Source organism: Delphinapterus leucas, chromosome 13, assembly GCF_059928025.1.
Source record: "Delphinapterus leucas isolate spDelLeu-1000000601 "Yukka" chromosome 13, BTC_Dleu_Yukka2, whole genome shotgun sequence".
Taxonomy (NCBI): domain Eukaryota; kingdom Metazoa; phylum Chordata; class Mammalia; order Artiodactyla; family Monodontidae; genus Delphinapterus; species Delphinapterus leucas.
Genome location: NC_143141.1, coordinates 11,917,114 through 11,941,749, shown reverse-complemented (window position 1 = coordinate 11,941,749; position 24,636 = coordinate 11,917,114). Strand labels below are relative to the sequence as shown.

At 36.1% G+C, this 24,636-nt stretch overlaps 1 protein-coding gene across 10 annotated transcripts in view; it reads left to right on the top strand.

Moving 5' to 3' along the window:
• The window catches only part of ANAPC1 (anaphase promoting complex subunit 1), a 118,762-nt gene that overhangs the window by 34,199 nt on the left and 59,927 nt on the right, over positions 1–24,636 (top strand). For all 10 annotated transcript variants that reach the window (XM_089922790.1, XM_089922791.1, XM_022599309.3 and 7 more), the window contains 10 exons: positions 6,953–7,027; positions 9,034–9,302; positions 10,615–10,706; positions 11,515–11,663; positions 14,622–14,700; positions 15,098–15,134; positions 15,216–15,286; positions 17,187–17,365; positions 19,644–19,858; positions 21,274–21,392. In XM_089922790.1, coding sequence (XP_089778916.1) covers positions 6,953–7,027; positions 9,034–9,302; positions 10,615–10,706; positions 11,515–11,663; positions 14,622–14,700; positions 15,098–15,134; positions 15,216–15,286; positions 17,187–17,365; positions 19,644–19,858; positions 21,274–21,392 — 1,285 coding nt within the window. The remainder of the gene's footprint in view (positions 1–6,952; positions 7,028–9,033; positions 9,303–10,614; positions 10,707–11,514; positions 11,664–14,621; positions 14,701–15,097; positions 15,135–15,215; positions 15,287–17,186; positions 17,366–19,643; positions 19,859–21,273; positions 21,393–24,636) is intronic.

Here is a 24,636-nt window from a genome sequence, read left to right as displayed (position 1 = left end):
TCGTGTGTTCATTGTCATTTATTTCTAGGTATTTTTTAATTTCCTCTTTGATTTCCTCAGTGATCTCTTGGTTATTAAGTAGTGCATTGTTTAGCCTCCATGTGTTTGTATTTTTTACAGATTTTTTTCCTGTAATTGATATCTAGTCTCATAGCATTGTGGTCGGAAAAGATACTTGATATGATTTTAATTTTCTTGAAGTTACCAAGGCTTGATTTGTGATCCAAGATGTGATCTGTCCTGGAGAGTGTTCCATGAGCACTTGAGAAGAAAGTGTATTCTGTTGTTTTTGGATGGAATGTCCTATAAATATCAATTAAGTCCATCTTGTTTTATGTATCATTTAAAGCTTGTGTTTCCTTATTTATTTTCATTTTGGATGATCTATCCATTGGTGAAAGTGGGGTATTAAAGTCCCCTACTGTGTTTGTGTTACTGTCATTTCCCCTTTTATGGCTGTTAGCATTTGCCTTATATATTGAGGTGCTCCTGTGTTGGGTGCATAAATATTTACAGTTGTGTCTTCTTCTTGGATTGATTCCTTGATCATTATTAGTGTCCTTCTTTGTCTCTTGTAATAGTCTTTGTTTTAAAGTCTATTTTGTCTGATATGAAAATTGCTACTCCAGCTTTCTTTTGATTTCCATTTGAATGGAATATCTTTTTCCATCCCCTCACTTTCAGTCTGTATGTGTCCCTAGGTCTGAAGTGGGTCTCTTGTAGACAGCATATATATGGGTCTTGTTTGTGTATCCATTCAGCCAGTCTGTGTCTTTTGGTTGGAGCATTTAATCCATTTACATTTAAGGTAATTATCAATAGCTATGTTCCCATTACCATTTTCTTAATTGTTTTGCGTTTGTTATTGCAGGTCTTTTCCATCTCTTGTGTTTCCTGCCTAGAGAAGTTCCTTTAGCATTTGTTGTGAAGCTGGTTTGGTGGTGCTGAATTCTCTTAGCTTTTGCTTGTCTGTAAAGGTTTTAATTTCTCCATCGAATCTGAATGAGATCCTTGCTGGGTAGGGCAATCTTGGTTGTAGGTTTTTCCCCTTCATCACTTTAAATATGTCCTGCCACTCCCTTCTGGCTTGCAGAGTTTCTGCTGAAAGATCAAGTGTTAACCTTATGGGCATTCCCTTGTATGTTATTTGTTGTTTTTCCCTTGCTGCTTTTAATATTATTTCTTTGTATTTAATTTTTAATAGTTTGATTAATATGTGTCTTGGCGTGTTTCTCCTTGGATTTATCCTGTATGGGACTCTCTGTACTTCCTGGACTTGATTGATTATTTCCCATATTAGGGAAGTTTTCTACTATAATCTCTTCAAATATTTTCTCAGTCCCTTTGTTTTCCTCTTCTTCTTCTAGGACCCCTATAATTTGAATGTTGGTGCATTTAATGTTTTCCCAGAGGTCTCTGAGCCTGTCCTCAATTCTTTTTTTTTCTTTATTTGCTCTGCTGTAGTTATTTCCACTATTTTATCTTCCAGGTCACTTATCCGTTCTTCTGCCTCAGTAATTCTGCTGTTGATACCCTCTAGAGAATTTTTAATTTCATTTATTGTGTTGTTCATCACTGTTTGTTTGCTCTTTAGTTCTTCTAGCTCCTTGTTAAACATTTCTTGTATTTTCTCCATTCTATTTCCAAGATTTTGGATCATCTTTACTATCATTATTCTGAATTCTTTTTCAGGTAGACTGCCTATTTCCTCTTCATTTGTTACGTCTGGTGGGTTTTTACCTTGCTTCTTCATCTGCTGTGTGTTTCTCTGTCTTCTCATTTTGGTTAACTTACTGTGTTTGGGGTCTCCTTTTCACAGGCTGCATGTTTGTAGTTCTCGCTGTGTTTGGTGTCTGCCCCCAGTGGGTAAGATTGGTTCAGTGGGTTGTTTAGGCTTCCTGGTGGAGGGGAGTAGTGCCTGTGTTCTGGTGGATGAGGCTGGATCTTGTCTTTCTGGTGGGCAGGTCCATGTCTGGTGGTGTGTTTAGGGGTGTCTATGACCTTATTGTGATTTAGGCAGCCTCTCTGCTAATGGGTGGGGTTGTGTTCTTATCTTGCTAGTTGTTTGGCATAGGGTGTCCAGCACTGTAACTTGCTCGTCGTTGAGTGGAGCTGGGTCTTGGCGTTGAGATGGGATGTCTGGAAGATTTTCGCTGTTTGATGTTACGTGCAGCTGGGAGGTCTCTTGTGGACCAATGTCCTGAACTTGGCTCTCGCACCTCAGAGGCACAACCCTGACGCCTGGCTGGATCACCAAGAGCCTGTCATCCACATGGCTCAGAATAAAAGGGAGAAAAAAAAGAAAGAAAGAAAGAGGAAAATAAAATAAAGTTATTAAAATAAAAATAATTATTAAAAAAATTTAATAAAAAAGAAAGAAAGAAAGAAGAGAGCAAGCAAACCAAGAAACAAATCCACCAGTGATGTTTGCATAATTGGTTGTGCAGCATTCAGTGTATATAACATATCAGTTTACTAATGGGCATACCTCATTTAACAAAATGGAATATGTTAAGGCTTATTGTGTCTATACATTTTAAGTCAAATATCATTACTATTTAATAACATTTTACTAGTAATTAGAATTATTGCATTTTCATAATATGGTAAAGCACTTTGGCTACTATTTCTCATTTCATCTTTGTAAAATGGCTATAAGTTATGCTTGGATTAGTAGTAGTAGTCTTGATTTTATTGATGAAGAAACTGAATCACGAAGAAATCACCGATTAGAGATTTGCTCAAAACTGGGCCTTCATTGTATCTTCTGACTCATGGCTTAATGTTCTTTTCTGAAGCCCAGACTGTGTTTTCACACACAATTGCTTGGTCTGTGAGGAGGAAGCTTTGATTTGATGGAGATTTAAAGTGCTTTAGCCTAAGTATCTAGTCTGCTAATGATACAAAGCTGCATTCCTCATCTCCCTCCCTAGAAACTTTCTTCCAGGCCCTTAATAGGTTATTTACAAAATCAGGGTAGCGTCTTCAGTATTGGTGATTTCCTTTTGCCTCTGGAGATCACTCCCAGGACAACCTTGCCTGGGTCACTCTGAAGAAATCACTGTAGAACACACTTACCTTTCTCCAGGTAACTCAGCTGTACTTGTCTATACATTTTAGTTTCGTACCAGCAAATCCATTTAAAAAAATCATTTGTTTTTTTTTATTATGGAAGTATACATGCTTACTGAGGAGAATTTGGAAAATGGAGGAACTAAGAGGAAAATACTGCTACTCAGAGACAGCCACTCTAAATGTTTTGCTTTTGCTTTATAGATAAACATGATATTAATGAAAATTTCCTATATCATTAAAAATTCTTCAAAAAACCCCCTTCATTTTATAGGCTACCATGTGGTTTTATCACGATTAATGGCTAGTAACTGAACGTTGTTGAACCAGTTTTTTTCTTATGAGTAATTTGCAAACATTCTTTTATATGTAAATCTGTACATCTCTAGTCATTTCCCAAGAATTGAACCCTAAAAGAGGGATTACTAGGTCAAGTAATGTTCAAAAAGGGTTGTGCAATCAACATTTTCACCAGCATCATTTAAAGGTGCCCATTTCACCACATTGATTATTCGAGTGGGGTGAACCTTTGCCAACTCAGAACTATTATGTTATTTCTGTATAAGTAAATGGGAATGGCTTTTTAAAATTCTCATTGGTCATTTATAGTTTTTATTATTTATTTATTTTTGCGGTACGCAGGCCTCTCACTGTTGTGGCCTCTCCCGTTGTGGAGCACAGGCTCTGGACGCGCAGGCTCAGCGGCCATGGCTCATGGGCCCAGCCGCTCCGCGGCACGTGGGATCTTCCCGGACTGGGGCACAAACCCGTGTCCCCTGCATCGGCAGGTGGACTCTCAACCACTGCGCCACCAGGGAAGCCCCCTATAGTTTTTATTTTTTGACTTGCGTTTCATGGCTTACCTGTTTCATTCTCCTCTCCACCTAGCAACCAAAGTAATCCTGTCCAATAAAGTCAGGTCAAGTCACTCCTCTGCTCAGAACCCTCCAGTGCCTTCCCATCCTACTCAGTAAAAGCCAAAGGCCTGCAAGACATCATGTGACCCAGCTTCTCTTACGTCTGGTTTTACTGCTTACTCATCCCTGCCTTGCTCGCATTGTCCCCACCACGCTGGTTTCCATTGTTTCCCCTGAACACACCAAGCATGTTCCTGCCTCAGGGTCTTTGCACTTGCTGTTACCCCTGGAGAAAATGACTTCCCTCAGACAAGACAAGCTGAGGCCTTTTCCAGATGTCACCTCAGTGCAGCCTGCCCTGTCCATTCTGTGTAGAATTGTACCTACACTCCATGCCCCCCTTATGATCCCCTTTACCTTTTTTTCTCTTAACACTAATTATATATAATATGCTGTATATTTTATTTATTTTGTTTGTGTGTCTCTTCTCCTCCCACAGGAAAATTCTGTGTGGGCAGGGATTTTTGTTTGGTTTTGTTCACTACTCTATCTCTAGGACCTACAGTAGTGCCTGGCATAGGTGACTGTTTAGTGAACATTTGTTGAATGAATGCCCTTTTCCACCTGAATGAAGTATTTTAACGTTTTGTGTCTGTTGCATCATATGAAAGAATCGCCCTCTGCAATTTCCTTGGGAAAAATTTTCCTGGGAAAATAGGGACAGTTTTCTTATTCTAAACAATTGCATGAATGCTACTTCATTCCAGATTTTTCCATTCTTTATTAAATATGGAAAAATTGTGCCTTATAGAAACCGAGGATTTCTACAATATGAATAAGTCCACTTCAGATTCTTGTAGTTTTTGTATGTTACTGTCCTGTGGAACTTGTTGAGGAATACAGATCACTGTGCCACATTCTCTAGCAGAGAGCCAGTGCCCCCTCGTGTTTCCATGTTGTGGTTAGGACTGAGCACCCACAGTTTTTTTCTTTTGTAAAGCAGAACATGATTCTTTGATTTACTTATTGCATGATAGCCCTAAAGGAAGGAACGAGGAAATCAGCTCTGACATTTATTTGTAGGACTGCATAGTTAAACCCTGCTGTCTTTTGTCCTCGTTGTCAAAGCTCAGAATGAAATGGTCCTCAGTGGCAAATGGTTTTTATTTTGCTTTGTCCAGATATATCTCTTTTTTGTTTTCATTTAAGTAATAGAGTGGAGGGTAGAGTACCGAATTTCTGCCAATGACTAGCTCTGTGATTTTGGCATTTCTTTGGGCCTTCCTTAATTCACTAATTAGTTAAATGAGAGTACTGGGCCAGACATTTCTTTTTGGTTCTTAATTCTGTGAGTGGTTGCATCTAGGGTTAACTGTTCTGTCCTTTGGGATGCTCATATTTTCATTAGATAGATATTGAGTCCCTGATGTGGGCCAGGCATGAAGCCAGGCTTTTCAGATACACATTAGGGAAGACAGATAGTTCCTCTCATGGAATTGACTGTCCTAGGGGAAGGCAGATAAATGAATATTTTATATCCAGGTTGTGATAGATCAAGGTCAGGGATCCACAGAATTATATAACAGGATTGGCTAACCTGTGACATATTAAAATAATGAAAATAAGACAGATCCATATATGTCACAAAGAGGTATCTGTATCAGACAATCTCCACTGTCCTTTCCCATAACTCCAGGTCTTAATGAACCTGATAACCATAGCTGGGACATTCTTTCTGACTGTGGGACTTAAGACTATGTGTGTGCGCGCGTGCACACATGTACGCTATATTTGGTTGAAGTTTTAGGTAAGATAGCTATCATTTCATCTGTTGCTTTGATTTTGCTCTTGTTATTTTTGTTTTTTGATAATATTGTATGTAAGTTGGGCTGTGTTTTATTTAAATGCTTCACAAGAAAACCTGTTCTCTTGATCAGTTTTTTAAATTACTTTATTCAGTTTAAAAAAGTACTTTATGCAGTTTTATATTTAAACATTCAGTTTTAAAAATTATTGCTATCTATGTTTAGTTTTTATATAGAAATAAACTTTCAGATGAATGAGATTAATTGATAAATATGTAAGTTTTTATAGCGTCGGAAAATAGCTATTGCTATTTATAGGGTTGCAGGTGGCAAAGGTTATGCCAGAGGGAATTGAATAAGACTGAACTTTTAGAAAATTGCTTTTATGTAACTGCATTAGGATAGGCTAACTATTATAACAGAAAGCTCTCAAAAGATATAATGGCTCACACACAATAAAAATGTGTATCTTGTTCATGTAACAGTATTTAGCAGGTAAACAGGCCTCATGGTTATTAGGGACCCAGGCTGATGGAGCATCTGTCTTCAACGTGAGGCTTCAAAGATAGCCTTAGAGTTGATGCTAGATGCAAGGGAAAGAGCCTAGGGGAGCATGAATGGGAGGTTTTCATGAACTGGGCCTGGCAGTGGTGACATCTGCTTTCATTCATAATCACACTGTCAGAGGGCCACAGCTAACTGTGAAGGGGCAGGGATACATAGCCTGGCTGTGGGTCCAGGAGAAAGAGGAGAACACAGATTTTGGAGAGTAGCTACCCATCTCTGACATAGAATTGTTAGACTGTCACTGTAGACAGACTCTAAATAAATGTCTGCTAAGTTCTGACATTTGGCTGACACTGGGTTGATTCTTTGAGACTTGGCGTATTTTGGGTATAGCTGATGGTCCTGTTCTTTCTACCAGTGGAGTGAAGATCTGTGTCATCAGAGAAGTAGGGGAGGAAAGGAAGCTACCATTGCAGTACCTGTGAGCCCAGGCACTGGACTACGTGCTTTACATAGATGATTTCATTTAATCTTCACAATGATCCTAGAAGAAAGGTTTTCGTACCATGTTTTTCCAGATGAGAAAATAAGTTTTGGTGACATCCCTCAGTTTCCATAATTGGTAGAACTGATTTCAGAATCATTTAAGTTGATCAGTTGTCAGTGATAAATTTACATGATTTTGTCTTCTCTTTTGGGGTTATCTTCCAGTTCGACTTTGAAGGATCACTTTCTCCAGTCATTGCACCCAAAAAAGCAAGACCTTCTGAGACAGGATCTGATGATGTAAGCATTGTTTTTTCTTGCTAATAAAAATTAATCTGTGAGTAGTATACTGGTCCCCCACATTTGTAGTGTTCCTGTTGATTTGCATGTATTTCTAACACCTTTTACTTATTTTAATACTGAATGACAGCTATTTTGAAGGACAGGACCTGTTACATTTTCTGTGGCTATTTATTCACTTTTGTCTTAATGATCATCTAAAAATTACTAAACATACATAATGCTGTGTGATTTAAATTTGGGTTTATAGATGTTTTACTGCCAATTGATCACCTAAAGTGACAGCATTTGCCTTTTTAATCAGTTTCTTTAATTTAGGTTTTCAAACGTATCAGATTCCATGGGTGTATTCTTGTTGTTTGAAAACATTCTTTTAAAATTGAGGTTTAATTTACATAAATGAAATGCTCAGATCTTAAGTATGCAGTTTGATCGATTTTGACAAATGCACACTCGTGTGACCCACACTCCTCTCAAGAACAAAACATTTCCATCATTCCATAAAGCTCTCGTGCCATTTTAAATCATTCTTTTCTTCTCAAAGCGTCCACTGATTTGAATTCTGTCATATGTTAGCGTTGCCAGCTCTAGAACTTGATATAAATGAAGGAATATAGTATGTAATCTTTGGCATAAGGTTTCTTTCATTCAGCATAATGCTTTTGAGATTCAGCCATGTTGTTGCAGATATCAGTAGTTTGTGCCTTTTTATTGGTGGGTAGTATGAATATACCATAGTTTGTTTATTCATTCTTCCGCTGATGGATATCTGGCCCATTTCCGTTATTTGTTATGTGTAAAGCTGCTGCCAACATTCAGTAATAAGTCTTTGTGGACATATATTTTCATTTCTCTTGGCTAAATACCTAGCAACTTGTTGGGTCATTGCTGGTTCTCAGACTGGTTATACCATGTTAACACTGATGAGTAATATATGAGTTGGCCAATATTTGCTGTCAGTCTTTTTCCTTTTAACCATTTGGATATGTGGAAAGCAGTTTCTCTAAGAGGTTTTAATTTGCCTTTCCCTAATGACTAATGATGTTAGGCACTGTTTCATGTGCTTATTAGCTACTTACATATGTTTGTGTGAAGTTTCTGTTCAGGTGTTTTACCTATTTTTAAATTGGATTTAAAAAAATATTTATTAAGCTGTAGAAGTTCTTTATATATTTTAGATATGACATTCTTTGTCATATGTGTATTTTGGGAATATTTTCTCCCAGTATGTGGCTTAACAGTGTCTTTTGGTGAGCAGAATTTTTTATTTTGGTTATCCAACATAAATTTTTTACTTTTATGGTTGGTTCTATATCTGTTCCAAGAGTTTTTAAGTTAGAATAACACACTGTATTAAGCCTGACAAAAGCACCAATAAATTCCAAGTTGTGACAAAACCATAGACCACATTCTCTCAACACAATACAATAAATCACAAGTAGAAACTAAAACACACTTAATACTTGTAAAGTGTAGCACAGTTTGAATATAAAATTCAGTTGACTATTAGGCACATGACTAGCATCATCATCTTATAAACATTGAAAGATACATATACCAGCTGGATACAAGTAGACCTCTCCTCTTACTAAAACCCAAATCAATGTAGTGGTCCTTATACCTGCCTGTCTACACTTCCCACCTTTCCTTCTTTACTTTTGGCTCATAAGACATTGCCTAAGATAATCTTAAAGTTTTCTCTCTCAATCTCTACCTAGGTAGTAGGATTTTTCTTCCAAAGTCTCTTCCCTAAAAGGGCATGACTACATTTTTTCAAGTGGTTTTTAAAGGTGGCTTGTCTTAATATTTATTGCTGGCACCTGGAAACTGCTTAGCTATTTGAAGTGTTGGTTCTGATTTTTTAGCATTGTGATTTTTCATATTATTAACAACTTAATGTGAAAATGGAACTTGAATTGTTTTAAGTGAATTTGATTTTCTTTTTTAATGATGACATTACAAGGAGGGATTATTTAAAAAGTTAATATCCTTTTTATTCTTCTCAGGACTGGGAATATTTACTAAATTCAGACTACCACCAGAATGTTGAGTCTCATCTTTTGAATAGATCTTTATGTTTGAGTCCTTTGGAAGTTTCACAGATGAAGGATGAGGATTTGTCACAGAATCTCAGTTTGGACTCTTCTACACTTCTTTTCACTCACATACCTGCAATTTTTTTTGTTCTTCACCTGATCTATGAGGAGCTTAAGTTGAACACTCTAATGGGAGAAGGAATTCGTTCACTTGTTGAACTTCTCGTTCAGTTGGCAAGGTAAATGTTGTTTGTAGATTAGAAACTTCAAGAGGTCGTTAGCTGACTTGATCTTAGACATGAATATCATATAGGAAGCTTGTAAATAAATTTCTGAAATCTACTGTCTCAACAAACCACAGCATTTTCTATAAACCACAGAATTGTTTGAAGGTATCCACTATGTAAGGACCTGTGGGTCATGCTGGGGTTGCTGGTCTTTGTCCTAATATGAGTGGGAAGACACCGGAGTGTGTTACACGGTGAGGATGACCTGCTCAGCTTTCATTTTGACACGATGACTGTGGTGAAAGGTCTGTAATGACACCTGCTGTTTTCGTAGTAATGCCTATGTTCAGATGGTCTTTACAGCGAACAAAATCGTAATTTACATGTAGGAATTGTCAAAGTAGGTATTACAATCCCTGTTTCAGCGATGAGGAAACTTGCTCAAGTTTGTTTCTAAGAACAGGTGTCGTTTGCTAGTCGTGGGCTGTCTTTGCTGTTCCTTTGTGGTCTCAGTCTGTGGTCTTCCCCGTCTTTCAGGCTCTCATAGTGGATCCATAATAAGATTGTTCTGAAAATATTTTTAAAAGCCTTTCTAGCACCTTGTGTTTGGCACTGAACTGGGAAGGTCATACTTAGGTGTTATTTGAGCCTTTGTGACCCTTGGTGATAAAGAAAGTTAACTTTGAATTAAAATGCCAACCTCTGTGTTAAGGTTGTAATATGTTTTCTAATTTCTGTTATCTTCCTTGAGATACTGAAATTCTTTTCTGAGACATGGCAGTTGTAATTGATGGTCAGTTTCTTTTAATGACGAATCATTACTATGATGAAAATACTTTTGTAATGAAATGATTTTCAAACCCTAATCATGGCTCTCTGAAACAGGTAACATTTGTAAAATGTTTTACATTTTGTAAAGTATTTCTCGCACATATTATCTTATTTAATCTTACAAACTTGAGAGTGAGTTAACTGGTGTTTCTCCATTTTCTAGAAGAAAAAATACTGCCGAGATTCATAGAGTTGACTTGCTGACAGTCACACAGCTAATAAATTAAAAGAGGAGAAAATGGACCACAGTGTTTTCACAGTAGTTTTATCCACAAAATTCATCTAGCAAAAGGAGTTTGGGTTCCATTTGTCATACTGGACACTTTAAAGTCCAGAAATAGAATACAGAGGCTCTAGGTCTGGTTGTCTTCTTTCTCATAAGTAAATGTTTTTAATTGAAAAGTTCAACTGATGAGTCCTTCTAACTCTTTGGGAGGAAAGTGCTATAATACCTTCCTTGTTATTTCTTTTTTATGTGTTTTTATTGTTTTAGGGACTTAAAATTGGAGGCTTATGTAGATCATTACTATAGAGATTACCCAGCACTTGTCAGAACTACTGGACAAGTGTGTACAATTGATCAAGGTAAGTGTGCTGTTAAAGGTTTTCTGAACAATGTAGTGACATTTGCTTGTATTTTTCTTGGTTAATAGCAGAGGATGTATTTCTTACCATTGGCCTCTAAATCAGGGGCAGTGTCTTTCCACCAGGCAGATTTTAGTTTGTAGTGTTCGATCTCTGACTTGTAGTAAGCCATAATCTCTTCAGTGTAGGGGGAAAATGCTACTCATCCCTAAGTTTCTGCCTTGCAAAAGCTTAGAGCTTCCAGTGCCAAGGGTGCTTTGCTGTCCTGTGCTGCCCAGTTAGCAGCCACCTGCCATGTGCTATCTAAGTTAATTATATTAAAAATTCAGTTCCTCAGTTGCACTGGCCACGTTTCAAGTGCTCGGTAGCCACATGGGGCTAGTGGTTGCCATATTGGACAGTACAGATACAGAACATTTCCATAACCACTGTACTGTCTTAGACCCCGAGTTAAAGCGACTCAGGATTGGGGCCCAGTTCTTAAAACAGAGCACAATCCTGGGTGTCTTGTCTGTTTTCTCATCTTTAGGGTTAGGGCAGAAATTTTTGGTTAGATTCTTTATATGCCTTGAACACAGGAATTTTCTAAATTTCCTTCCAGGATTGGATAAAATATTAGTCAATTAAATTCCACATATTATAATATGGTCAGTTACTTACTGTGGCAGAAAACATGAAGCGTTTTGGAGACTATGGAAGAATGTTATTCTGATAGTTTTCAAATGATAGGTATTGTTGATTATTTTTCCTTTAGAATAAAACAGTATTGTATTAATGTATCTTTATAAACATTTATCTAATTTTAAAGGACAAACAGGATTTATGCATCATCCATCATTTTTTACTTCTGAGCCACCAAGTATTTATCAGTGGGTGAGTTCTTGTCTGAAGGGTGAAGGAATGCCACCCTATCCTTACCTCCCCGTCATCTGTGAAAGAAGCAGACTTGTAGTCTTGGTATGTATTCAAAGTGTTGCCAAACTTGTTTTTTTCTTTTTCTCTTTCAGTATAATTTTTAAAATTATCATACAGTTAACTTTTTTTTTTTCATTTTGTGTATAGCTCTGAGGATTTCAACAAATGTAGAGTTCATGTAATCACCACCATAATTAGGATTCAGAACAGTTCCATCACCCGCCTCAGAAAATTCCCTCATGCTTTTGGGATTCATCCAAGTGTTGCTGTATCAGCAGTTCGTTACACTTAATTGCTGAGTGCCAGCTATACATTGTGTGGATATATCACATTGGTTTATCCATTCATCCATTGAAGATATTTGGGTTGACTCCAGTTGTTAGCAATTATGAATACAGTTGCTGTAAACATTCATGTCCAGGTTTTTTGTGTGAACAGAAGTTTTCATTTCTCTAGGGTAGATACCCAGAGGTGTGATTGATGGCCATATAGTAAGTATATATTTAAGATTAATATATGTATATTTAAGAAACTGTAAAGTGTTTTTCAGAGTATATGTACCATTTTACATTTCCACCATCAATGTGTGAGAGTTCCAGTTTCCCTGCATCCTGGTCAGTGTTTGGTATTGTCATGATTTGTAATTTTTGTCATTCTGACAGATGTGTAGTGATATCTCATTGTGGTTTTAATTTGCATTTTCTTAATGGCTAGTGATATTTTGAGTATTCCTAGATATGAGGTTTTGTCAGATCTATGGATTTCAAGTATTCTTTCCTGTAGTTTGTCATGTTCCATTGTTCTCTTAATGTTTCCTTTGTGAAGCAAAAATGCTCAATTTTGATGAAGCCAGTTTATCCAGTTTTTTTTCTTTTATGGATCGTGCTTTTGGTGTCATGTCTATAAATTCATTGTTTTAGGTCACAAGGATTTTCTCCGCTTTTCTTCTAGAAGTTTTACAGTTTTATGTTTTACATTTAGATCTATGATCCATTTTGTTAATTTTTATAAGATGTGAGGATTATGTTGAGATTTTTATTCCATTTGGATGGTCAGTTCTTTTAACAGCATCTGTTGAAAACACTATTCTTTCTCTTTTGCACTTTTATTAAAAATCAGTTGACCACATTCTTGTGGGTCTGTTTCTAGACTTTTTATTCTGGTCCATTGATCTGTGTTGTGGTCCACACACTCTTGATTACTGTAGCTTTATAGTAAGTCTTAAAATTGGTTAGTATGACTTTTCCTTCCATTACTTTTCTTTTTCAAAATTGTTTTAGCTATTTAAATTCCTTTGCCTTTTCATTTAAACTTTATAATCAGCCTGTCCATAGCTACAAAAAATCCTACTTGCATTTTTAAAAATAAAATAATTTTTATTTTTATTTATTTATTTATTTATTTATTTGCAGTACACGGGCCTCTCACTGTTGTGGCCTCTCCCGTTGCGGAGCACAGGCTCCGGATGCGCAGGCTCAGTGGCCATGGCTCACGGGCCCAGGTGCTCCGCGGCATGTGGGATCTTCCTAGACCGGGGCACGAACCAGTGTCCCCTGCATCGACAGGTGGACTCTCAACCACCGTGCCACCAGGGAAGCCCCAATTTTTATTTTTAAAAATTAATTCATTTTTTTAATACATAGTTAATCCAAGATCAGACCCTCAAATAGAACCAGAGGGTGTTGGCAAAGGTGAGTTCCTTCACACTCCTTTCTCTTGGTCCCTCTACTGTAGTAGCCTGCCTACAGGTCTTTTGTGGACCTTTCTGGAGATGGAGCCTTCCCAGACTTAGAAGAGAACCAGATCTTTTGTCTCATCTCCCAGATGGAGTATATGAATGTCCTTGCTCGCCACCCATCTTTTCCTTTACTCTGCATTCTGCTTTGCTTCATGTTGAGAAAGTCTTCAGAACCCCCTGTGGCTCTGAAATTGACACGCAGAATGGTAATCTGCTTTTTTTAAAAAAAAAATGCTGATAAAATATACATAACATAATATTTATTATTTTAACTATTTTTAAGTGTACAATTCAGTGATGTTAAATACATTCATAATGTATTAAGAGCAGCTTAATCCCAGAACTTTTTCATTCCTTGCTGCTTGTGTGGAAACATTCAGGTGAAATCACCAGATATATTGGTCCTGTCCAACTCTGCTGAAATGGGTTAGACTCAGTGTTATATCTACCCAAAAGGGAGCTAGAGAAATATGAATAAGCCAGAGTTGTTCAGCCTCCAACTTAAATAATAGTAGTCAGTTTGTAGATATTCATATTATATCTTTGTTAGATATGATGTCAGCTAGCTTTAGGAATATATCATTTGCAGTGCTTGTATTGGTTTAGAATGTAGGACTTGAAGATCCTCCAGCATTGTGCTGAAATTTTAATAAGATCATGCTGCTACTTTCTTTCAGAAAAAAAAAAAAAAAAGCTGCAGGCGTAGATCTTAGTGGTAGTAGCAAGTATTCAAACGAGAACTTTGAAGGCTGAAGCAGAGAAGGGTTAGGCCTAGAGGGGTAGAGAGTTAGGGTGTACCTCACCAAAAATGACCCAAATGTCAATCAGTTTATAAGTAGATAAACAAAGGTTGGTACACCTGTATAATGGAATACTCGTCAGCAGTAAAAAGAAACAAACTACTGATACATGCAGTAACGTGGATGAATCTCAAAGGAGTGCTGAGTTAAAGAAGTAGGGCAGAGAAGACTACGTGTTCTATGACTCCATTTGCATGATATTGTAGAGTAGGCAAAATTTAGGGAGAGAAAAAAGATGCGTTGTTTCCACTGCTTGGTGTAGGGGAGGGAGTGGATTGACTCCAAGGGGCACCAGGGAACTTTTTGGTGTGATGCGGGCATTCTGTATCATGTCTGTGGTAGTGGTTATATGATTGTATGACATTTGTCAAAACACAGAGCTGTACATTTAAAGTGGGTGACTTTTCCTATATGTAATTATGCCCCAATAGTTTAAAAAATGTTAACTTTCTCCTTATGCAGAGTATTGCACTCTACATACTTGGTGATGAAAGTTCTGTTTCTGATGAATCCTCACAGTATTTATCCAGAATAAGTATAGGTAAGTCAGTCTAATGTTAAGCTTCCCCAAACAAATTTTTATAGATGTTGATATCAGAGTTGAAATAAAAAAAATTAAAAATTTTCCAAGTGTACTTCAGAGGCCATGTCTTGCTTCATTTTAGAGGTGACATAATTGCACCGTTTTAGTCTGGAGTCCACATCTGACTTTTAGAGACCAAGTTTGCTTAAAATCTAACAAATTTTACATTTTCAGTGTGCCTAAAAAGGACTGTTTTAGCCCCAGGGAAATGATTATACTTTCCAGCCTGCCAGAGTACTGCTTATTATTTTTTAGCATTTGTTTATTAATGAATTTTTATTTGCAAATGTTTTCTATATGTTATGTGTTTTCTTTACCAGGATAACTATCAAAATAAAGTTTCGTTTTGTTTTAGCCCCACAGAAGTCACAAGCAGAGCAAGAGGAGAACAGGTGACTTTTATTCAGATTGTGCTTTTACACAGCCTGTTTGATAACTTCATGTTTAATAACTTCATGTTTGTTCTCTTATAGGTTTAGTTTCAGGCATTCTACATCAGTTTCTAGTCTAGCTGAGAGATTAGTCGTCTGGATGACTAATGTAGGTAAGGTGGTCTTTGTTACTTTTCATGTGTCTTTGAAATCCTTTCCCTGGGCTCTCCTTCCTAAGTAGGCCCTGCGTCCTCAGAGCTCACTAGAGCTGGAAGGCGTGAGAAGGGAGGGCCTCTCGCTCTACAGAAGGATCCCACAGGATGGAGATGATGGCCCATCAAGCCACCCTTCCTTTCCCTGACAGTCTCACAGCTTCCCTATACTAATATCTGGGCTATCAGAAATGAGTATTTCTGGCAAAATCTAAAAGTAATGTGTAAATATTTCAGGGTATGCTTTTGAATGATACAGGCCAGGGATTTTATGCACCAAGAGGCAGATTCACCTGGGACAAGGGAAAGGAAAAGAGTTTATTCTCTCTTCCTAAGCCTGTGCCTTTAGGTTTTAAGCTGAGTAAAATACTAAAATTTCCTATAAAAATGAACTAAAATTTTTAAAAAATATTACTGATATGAAAACGTAGAAAAGGAGAATGTTATAGAGTAGTATGTTAGAAGGTAATGCTTTAATGAATATTACAGGATGTTTCTGAATTCTTATTTAGGGAATGTTCTGAATGACTTAGTTTTTCCCTGTACTTTTGTGTATGCTTCCTTGACAATTGCAATAATTGTCATATAGTATTACAGATGAGACACTTATGCTGAAAATATGAGTTCTGTTCATTTGTATAGTACATAGCACTTAACCTCAATAATTGATCAACTTTCTATATTAATAAATAACGTATAATATTACAAAATTTAGAAAATTATCACCGAAGAAATTAATTAACCTGAGGATTTGAAGTTCTTTTAAATGAAATATGGTGTACATATAAGAGTGTATAAAATGTATTTAGAGAATAATAATAAAATGAACATTGATGTCCTGGTGACCCACAATTAGAAATAAAACATTGCCAGTGTACTAGAAAGCCCTGTGGATCTACTCCTGCATGGCCTCCCTTTCTCATACACCCATCACTAGAGGTAAAGTACCTGTACCATACCCTACCTAAATTTTGTATTACCTTCTGTCATTTTTTTTTGAGGTTTTTTTTTTTGAGTTTTATCACTTCATATATTGCTTAGTGTTGTATGTTTTTTAACTTTATGTAAATAGATATAAATATAAACATGTTTTTTTACTATCTTATTTTCTTCACTCAATATTATTATTTAAAGATTCATCCATGTTGACTCATGTAGCAGAAGATCATTCATTTTCACTGCTGTATGATCTACTGCTTGAATATATCACAACTTATTTATCCCTTCTATTGATGATAGCAATTGGGCTCTTACTTCCCTTCCCTTTTTTGCCATAATGAAACATTACTAATGAATAATTTAATGCTTATGTCCCGGTGCCATGTACACAACTTTCTGTATGTCTGTTGATGGACCGTAGGGGTGGACCTAACTCTACGTGCTGAATGTTTTCCAAAGTGGTTGGACCCGTATACACCACCACTGGCTGTGGAAGAGAATTACTCTTGCTCTACATAGTTACCAACACTTGGTATCGATTGACTTTAATATGTGTCTGTCAAATGAGTGTGAACTTTTATTTTCTAGTGGTTTTAATTTACATTTCCCTGATCACTCATTGGATAGAGCATCTTTTCATATGTTTATTGACCATTTGTGTTTCCTCTTAGGGAAATGTCTTTTTGTCCTTTGTGTTTTTCCTATTGGATTGTTTGTCTTTCTCTTAAAGTTTTTAGGAATTTTTTGTTTAAAACAAAATTTTATACTCATCCCTGAGGTCAAGACACTGGTCTGGTAGTAAGATGAATAAAATCAGTTTCTTGCTTATTTGTTAGGATAGAGTTTACTAACTTCACTCAGAGAATAATTGGGACAGTGGTAAGTCTAAGTGAAAAATTTTCCCCCTTCCTTTCACCACAAGGTTTCGCTTTAAGAGACTTGGAAACCCTTCCCTTTGGAATTGCTCTTCCCATCAGAGATGCGATTTATCACTGTCGGGAGCAGCCTGCTTCAGACTGGCCAGAAGCTGTTTGCCTCTTGATTGGGCGTCAGGATCTTTCCAAGCAGGCCTGTGAAGGAAACTTGCCCAAAGGGAAATCTGTGAGTATCAATATGGAAAGTCCATATTCAGATTTAGCCTCAGTAAAATCAGAGTAGAAATATTCTCCGTTTTCCTTTAAGTCTTTTTGCAAGTGTGTATATCAGATTATCTTTTATATTATATGCTAGATACGGTTTAAAATTGGACAAATCTTATTAATTGTAAATTGAACATGGGAACAGATTTTGTGAATGCTCTGTTTTGCCTGGACCCTTCTGTGCCTTGAGTCAGGACAAGTGCCGAGTCAGCAGAGCAGCTACCATGACTGATTCCCTGCTTGGACCATGTTAGTAATTAACTACTTTGTAATTATTATGTGGAAATAGGGAGAGCACATAATGTCCTGAATTTGAATAAATTATAACTATTTTCTCCTTCATACTTTTTTGATGTGTTACATTTCTTAAATTTAACCTTTTACATAGGTGTAAATATATCTTTAATCACATAAAACTGAAGCCCCAGGAAAAAGGTTTTTTTGCAGGGGGGCACTAAAGTTGTTTAGAAGCTGTCTTAATGTTATCCCTCCTCAAACAGTGCCCTTCATCAATGTTCAAATCTGTTTTTTTTAAGAATGGGTCCTTAGACCCTACAAATAGAAAGTGAAATATATCGTTATCCTCCTTTCTTTTTAAAATCAGCCTCTTTTAAAACTTAAAAATGGAACTTTGAAAACTTCTTCTAGAACTCCAGTTAACTTAAAAAAAAAATGGTAGCACTGCATTTACTCTAAGGATCAAGGAGGATTCAGGGATGGTTATTCCACCCCTGGTGACTTTGGTACTTTATGTCTCTGAGAAAACAGTGCAGATTTGGCTCATCTCTTATTAACCTTTGAACCAACACATAATAATCAATTAATAATCAATAACTGTTCATAATCCACATTAGATCTTAGGCTATTAACGCTTCTTCAGAGACTGTTATCAAAATTTATTCCCAACATCAGAGTTGTATAATGGATCTGTGACAGAAGCAGTTTCCATGGGGGATCCCATCTCCAGCAGGGTTGTACCAGCACACCTGTCTTTTAATCTGCACTGAAATAACAACTCTTAGTTGAATTAGCATTTGGCTTGTTTTAAACAGAAAACCAAATCTTTTTGCTAATAGTATGGTTATCTTTACCTTGACCAAGAGAAGTCTTTAGCATCTATAGACCTCTTTCATTACTGTGAGTGAGTGAGGACATCATTAGCACTAAAGCCAAATGGTATTGATAATTATTCATTTATATTTATATGTCATCTTAAGTAATTCTGGCTAAATTAAATTTGTTCAGTTATTTGAGGTTACATTTTATAACTCGTCTCAAATTTATCAGCTATTTGGGTCTGTATCTTATTGCTAACTCACCTATTAGAATGTAGCTTCTTTTAAGATTAGATATTCCATAGGAATTATAATAAATTTTTATCAACTAAAGTCAGACTGATTATCTAGTCATATCTACCTTTATTCTTTTTTCAGGCTAATGTCGCTTACACATTAAATGTTGCAAAGCTTTAGCATTTCACCTAGGAGTTAACCTTTTGTGAAAGGAGTTAAAACTCTGAGAGAAAATGAGATTTCTGCTATTAACATCTATCTTAAGGTCTGAGTGAATTATTTGGACTGGGAAGGCTCATAGGAAAGTACATGCTGAGCTTATGAGGACAGAATGATAAGCAAGGAATTAACTCTCCTCACTTGTTTTGCTTCATTTAATCCCTTTTAAGAAATAGTTGGAACATACTTAGGAAAAAAAAAAGTGAAAACCAACCATGATTTATTCTATTTAAAGTACAGAAGTGAGAAAGTGTTGTCTGACCTCCTCCAGCCCTCGGTTTATATCCTTCCAGGTTGTTTCCTTCTGCTTCTATTAATTAAAGACAGTATTTAAATTGGTGTTGGTTCTTTAGTGCGTGGGGTTAATATTCCGTTTGCAGTAATTTGTGTCCTTTTTGGAATATTTAGGATATAGTTAAGAGTTTTACAGTTTATTTAGAATATATCTTTCAATGGAATCAGCCTCCCGACTATTGTCGTAAGTTGAAAGCTTTCCCCTTGGCTCAGTAAAGAATGTTTCCAAGTGGGCAATATAATTATACTTAAAAAAATATATATTTTTAGGTTAGAGTCCCAGTATGTATTGGGAACCCAAGCCAGCCCTGCTTTGGGATATATTTTTTCTCTGCACTGATGTAGATTTGGTACCTCATCCTGTGTATCCTCATGTTCAGTAAGTGTGTGCTGGCTGGTTTTTAAATTAGTATTACAACCTAGTCTGTTACTCAGGTGCTCTCATCAGATGTTCCTTCAGGAACAGAAACTGAGGAGGAAGATGATGGCATGAATGACATGAATCAGGAGGTGATGTCACTAATATGGAGTGAAGACTTAAGGGTGCAGGATGTGCGAAGGCTTCTTCAGAGTGCGCATCCTGTCCGCGTCAATGTGGTGCAGTACCCAGAGCTCAGTGACCACGAGTTCATTGAGGAAAAAGAGAACAGGTAAAGGAAAACATTAACTGCTGTAATTTAAGTAAAAATTTAAATAAAACATTAAGTACTGCCTCATTTTGTTCAACTGTAAGAATAGGCATGACTGTAGCATTCACACCTCACAGAGTTTCTCTGGGAATCAAGTCGGTCATTTCTACACGGTGCTTAGAACACTGCCCGGTACATAGTAAAGCTCGATGCAGTCAGCGATTATTATCAGAGTTCATTGATTGTATGATGCTGATTTTTTTTTTGTACCTTTTACTATTTCTGAAATCAGATTATGTCTTTCAATCTGTAGGTGTTTGTAGGTGTTATGGTTTAAATGGCAGTGTTTTTTCTTTTTTAGTACCTCATGAAATAGTGCTGCATCTTAAAATCAGTGGCATCTTAAATGGAAGGGGGGAGATATACTGTCTTTGTTTTCACTATTATAATTTTGTAGATTATGTGTAATGTTTCTGCTAAACATGTTATGGAATGTAGTCTGCTGGCCTGATTCTAAATTTCCCTGATTTTAAATTAATGTGGAACAGTGTTCCCAGAGAATCTTAGGACAGCAAAATTTTCCTCACCAATGAACTAGAAAAGCAGCTATATATATTTACAGTTAGGGAGAGAGGGTGCTTGTGAATAACTTTGTCTGCAGAGAGGATTTCAGCCTCTGCTTAGCCTCAGAAGGAGGAGGGCTGTTTCTCTGTCTTCAGATATAACTTGTGTTAAGTGTTTCCTGGTTATGAATGCCCCTGCTTCCACAATTTCTGTTTGATGCCATTTATTTTAACATAGAAACAACTTAAAAAGTAGTTTATTAGTTTCAAAGTATAGCCTGTAGAAGCCATTTTAACCTTGAACATAGTTGACATATAGTGCTATTAGTCCTAGAAGTCCTTACCATCAAGTAAATGAAACTCCTGTGTTTCCTGGAGACACCATGAAATCCACTGACCTCCAAAACAGGGACTTCCTTTTTTACCTTGTGTGCACCCATGGAGGTGGCACTTGGGCTATATTCACAAAAAGGATGAGAGGAGGATCCCAGCTAAACTGATAACAGCACAATGAGGAAACCCAACAAATACGATATTTTCCTCTGAGAGGGTTAGCATCATTTAGAGTAGAATTATAGGTTTTGCTTTTTGAATACTTAGGGAGAGTTGGCTTGGTTTATAGAACAGCTGGTTTTAATTCAAAGCAAATATGAAACAGAAGAAAGAAATGTGTCTCCCCTTTAGAGTTTCTGATGGGAGTAAGAGTGTTAGAATGAGAACAGCCGTGTTTAGATGACTCACTCAAGACTTTGCATGGATTTACTTCAGTGTGGCTTCATCTTACACAGCACTGCTGCTTTTGAAATACTTGCCTACAGATTACATTCTGGTTTTTTTGTTTAAAATTTTTTCACATGTTGGTTTTAATTATAGATTGCTCCAGTTGTGTCAGCGAACTATGGCTCTTCCAGTAGGACGGGGGATGTTTACCTTGTTTTCATACCATCCTGTTCCAACGGAGCCATTGCCTATTCCTAAGTTGAATTTGACTGGTATGTTAAATTCTGGGCTCAGTGAGAAAGGAAAATGGGTATATGTTTAGTGGAGTTGTTTTGAATCATTGTAGTTAAAACCAAAGAAATGCTCTATCCCCCGTGATTTTAAATATTGTTAATAGCTACTGTAGTGATTATTGTTAATAGCTACTGTAGTGGTTATCAAAGCTCAAATAGCAAATCAAATTAAACATTGAGGGAAGTAGAATATAGCCCATTACTAAATTTTGTTTTTAGTGAGACCATTTCAAGATATAAAAAGGCACTTGGGGAAGTTTAGAAAGATACTATTGAATGGTGAGATTATTAAACTTTAAATAATCTTAAAGTCAATATGTAAGAATATTTAGTCTTAAAATGTCTTGTTATGTATTAGCATGAATAGATGATGCTTGTACAAAAGCAAGAAAATATACTAAGCAAAAAGAAAAAATGGTCACTCACAGTAGTCCCAACTTGTTAGAGTTCACTAGTGTTAAATAACACTTTGGTTTATTTGTTTCCCAATTTTATTTCTCCATTTTATAATTTTATATTTGTTTATCAGAAAATTTAAACCTGTTTTAGAAATTGTTTTTAAAAATTTACTATATAGTGAGTGAGCATCCTTTTATATCTAGCATATATAAGTATACAATTATGTATATGTATTTTATACACATTTTTAGTCAACAACTTCATTTTTATTTGCTCCAGAATATTTCACTTAATGGAATATAGTTTATATAAACCACCTGGTATTTTTGGAAATTATTGTTTTTTGCCATTACAAACGTATTGTTGGGTTATATTTATCTTTTATCTTATCAGCAAGATTTTAAGACTGATGTAACATATTGTCAAATTTCCCTTCTGGTTGGTTACATGAGGTTTTACTTCTGCCAGACATAAGTGTACTTATTTCCCAACCTTACTGATTATAATGGGTTTTATAGTGCACATCCACCTGATCTGGTTTGAATGTATACTAAATGTGACAGTTATATACAGTTGAAATTGTTATTGAAAATCCCTTAAAGTATATAGTATACGTGACCCGTACAAAACGTTATGTATGATACATACAGTAGTGTATAGGATGTAGTATATGCAAATACCATTCCACCATATTTTAAGTTACATAATTAAAAAACCCAGGGTCCCACTGAGATTTGTAAATAGCTTGTGTTTTTAGCAGCATGCAGAAAATGAGATCGGCTAGTGAAGAACACATTCCCGTATCCTATATCACACCTTTTCTGGAGCCATAATCTCATTGACAGACACAGCAAACAGAGTTACCTTCAGTATTTTAATTGTTCTCTCTCTTAGAGATAAAACAGCTATGGCAGAATCAGAACAATTAGTGAATCTTGATGGAGGGTACTGTGTATAGGTGTTCATTTTATTAGTCTTTTAACTGAGTGTTTTCATATAAAAGGTTTGGGTTAAAAAAAATCTCATGCAAAATTGGCAAATGTTAAAATGTATTAAATCTGGCCGGTAATGCCTGGGTGGATGTTAAAAAGTAAATGCATGAATCATTGTCTCTTTTTTTCTGAATGCATTTAAATTTGCATGATTTAAAATGTATTTATGACATTGATGCAAAGTTTTATTCTTTTAGTCATTCTGGTAGGACCCCCTCCCAGACCAGCACTGCCCCCCTCCAAAAGATGATCTTGTTTTAATAATAAATTCATTTAGGAAAAAAACGTTCACTTTAGTTCCTTAACTGACACTGGTTTGGCCTATTGTGCTTTTGTATGTAGTTATTCTTATTGAAGAAAATTTGTTTTACCCTTTGCCTTTTATTTTCTCTTGTGTATAAAAATTATGTCTTATACATATGTTGAATTGTTGTTTTAGAAATTTTACTTGCTTTTTCATTATTAATCTCTCTGCCCTTTTTGAGAAAGTAAAAGTATAACTCATGAACTTGTCACCAGTGTGGTGCTATCACAGACCAGCATTTGAGTTAGCTCTTAGGTACAAAAAGCAAATGGTAAATACAAATATATTTTATTTTATGCTTGTGTCTGTGTATGTGTGTGTATGTGTATATAGACTACAAACAAGACACTATGCATCTAATTAAAATTTACATAACTTTCAGAACGCCTTTAAAACCATATTTTCAAACCTCTAGCGAACTGTATAACTGTATGCAATACAGTAAGTCCCCTACATATGAACGAGTTCCGTTCCGAGAGCACGTTCATCAGTCCAATTTGTTCGTAAGTCCAACAAAGTTAGCCTAGATACCCAACTAACACAATTGGCTACACTGTACCAGCTACATCACTGCTGCTTTTATGCTTGCTTCTGGACATCCTGGGCTTGAAATAAAGATACTGTGCTACTGTACTCTATACAGTACTGTACAGTAAAGTACACAAAAGCACAACCACTTGTAGAGGATGCACACACGTGACAACATACACCAGACGTGTGAACTAACTTACGGGATTGGACACGTGAACGCACATTTGCATCTTTGAAAGTTAGCAGTTTGAAAGTTCATATGTAAGGGACTTACTGTATTTAGAATATTTATTTTAAATAGTCATCCATGACTTGAGCTAATACAGAATATTAAAAATATAGAGATAATTCAGTATTTGCGGGTACGCAGTGTAGTCAAAACACTCAAGAAAAGGCGTTCAAAGAGAACATAGCATCATGAACATTTAATTTATACTGTTCTTAAATAAGTTGACCACAAATTTAAATTTAGTGAATACTCTTTTATGGTTCACTGGGTAACTCAAGTGTATAAAATGTTTTTATATAGGTATCTTTGAATGCAATTTGGCATTTTTACCAATAGTGTGTAGTTAGATTTCTATATCATATAGAGAGGTGTATAGATAAGAGATAGAGCAAATTTATAAAGCTCCTTGTCTTTTTTAAAAACAATCATTTTTCCGTAACGTCCAGAGAAAAAGATGGGATGGCACATTTGAAATTAACATTGTTGTCAATCACATGTTGGAATTATTATTCATGTAGTTTGCGATGTTAATTTTCATTTTAGTTTTCGGTGAGCTTCCCTGCTGTTTGAAAGACAGATTTCAAAGCAGTGGGTATCCTAATCAGATCTGTACACAGTTAAATTGGTATCAGTTATCTTATTATAGTCCCATATATTTTAGCAGAAAGGACAGTGAATTATTTTATACAGTTAAGGTTTTTCTACCTTGCATCAAGTTTGACTCACATGTATAAAACTTTAAGTATGCATAGTAACCTAACATCATTA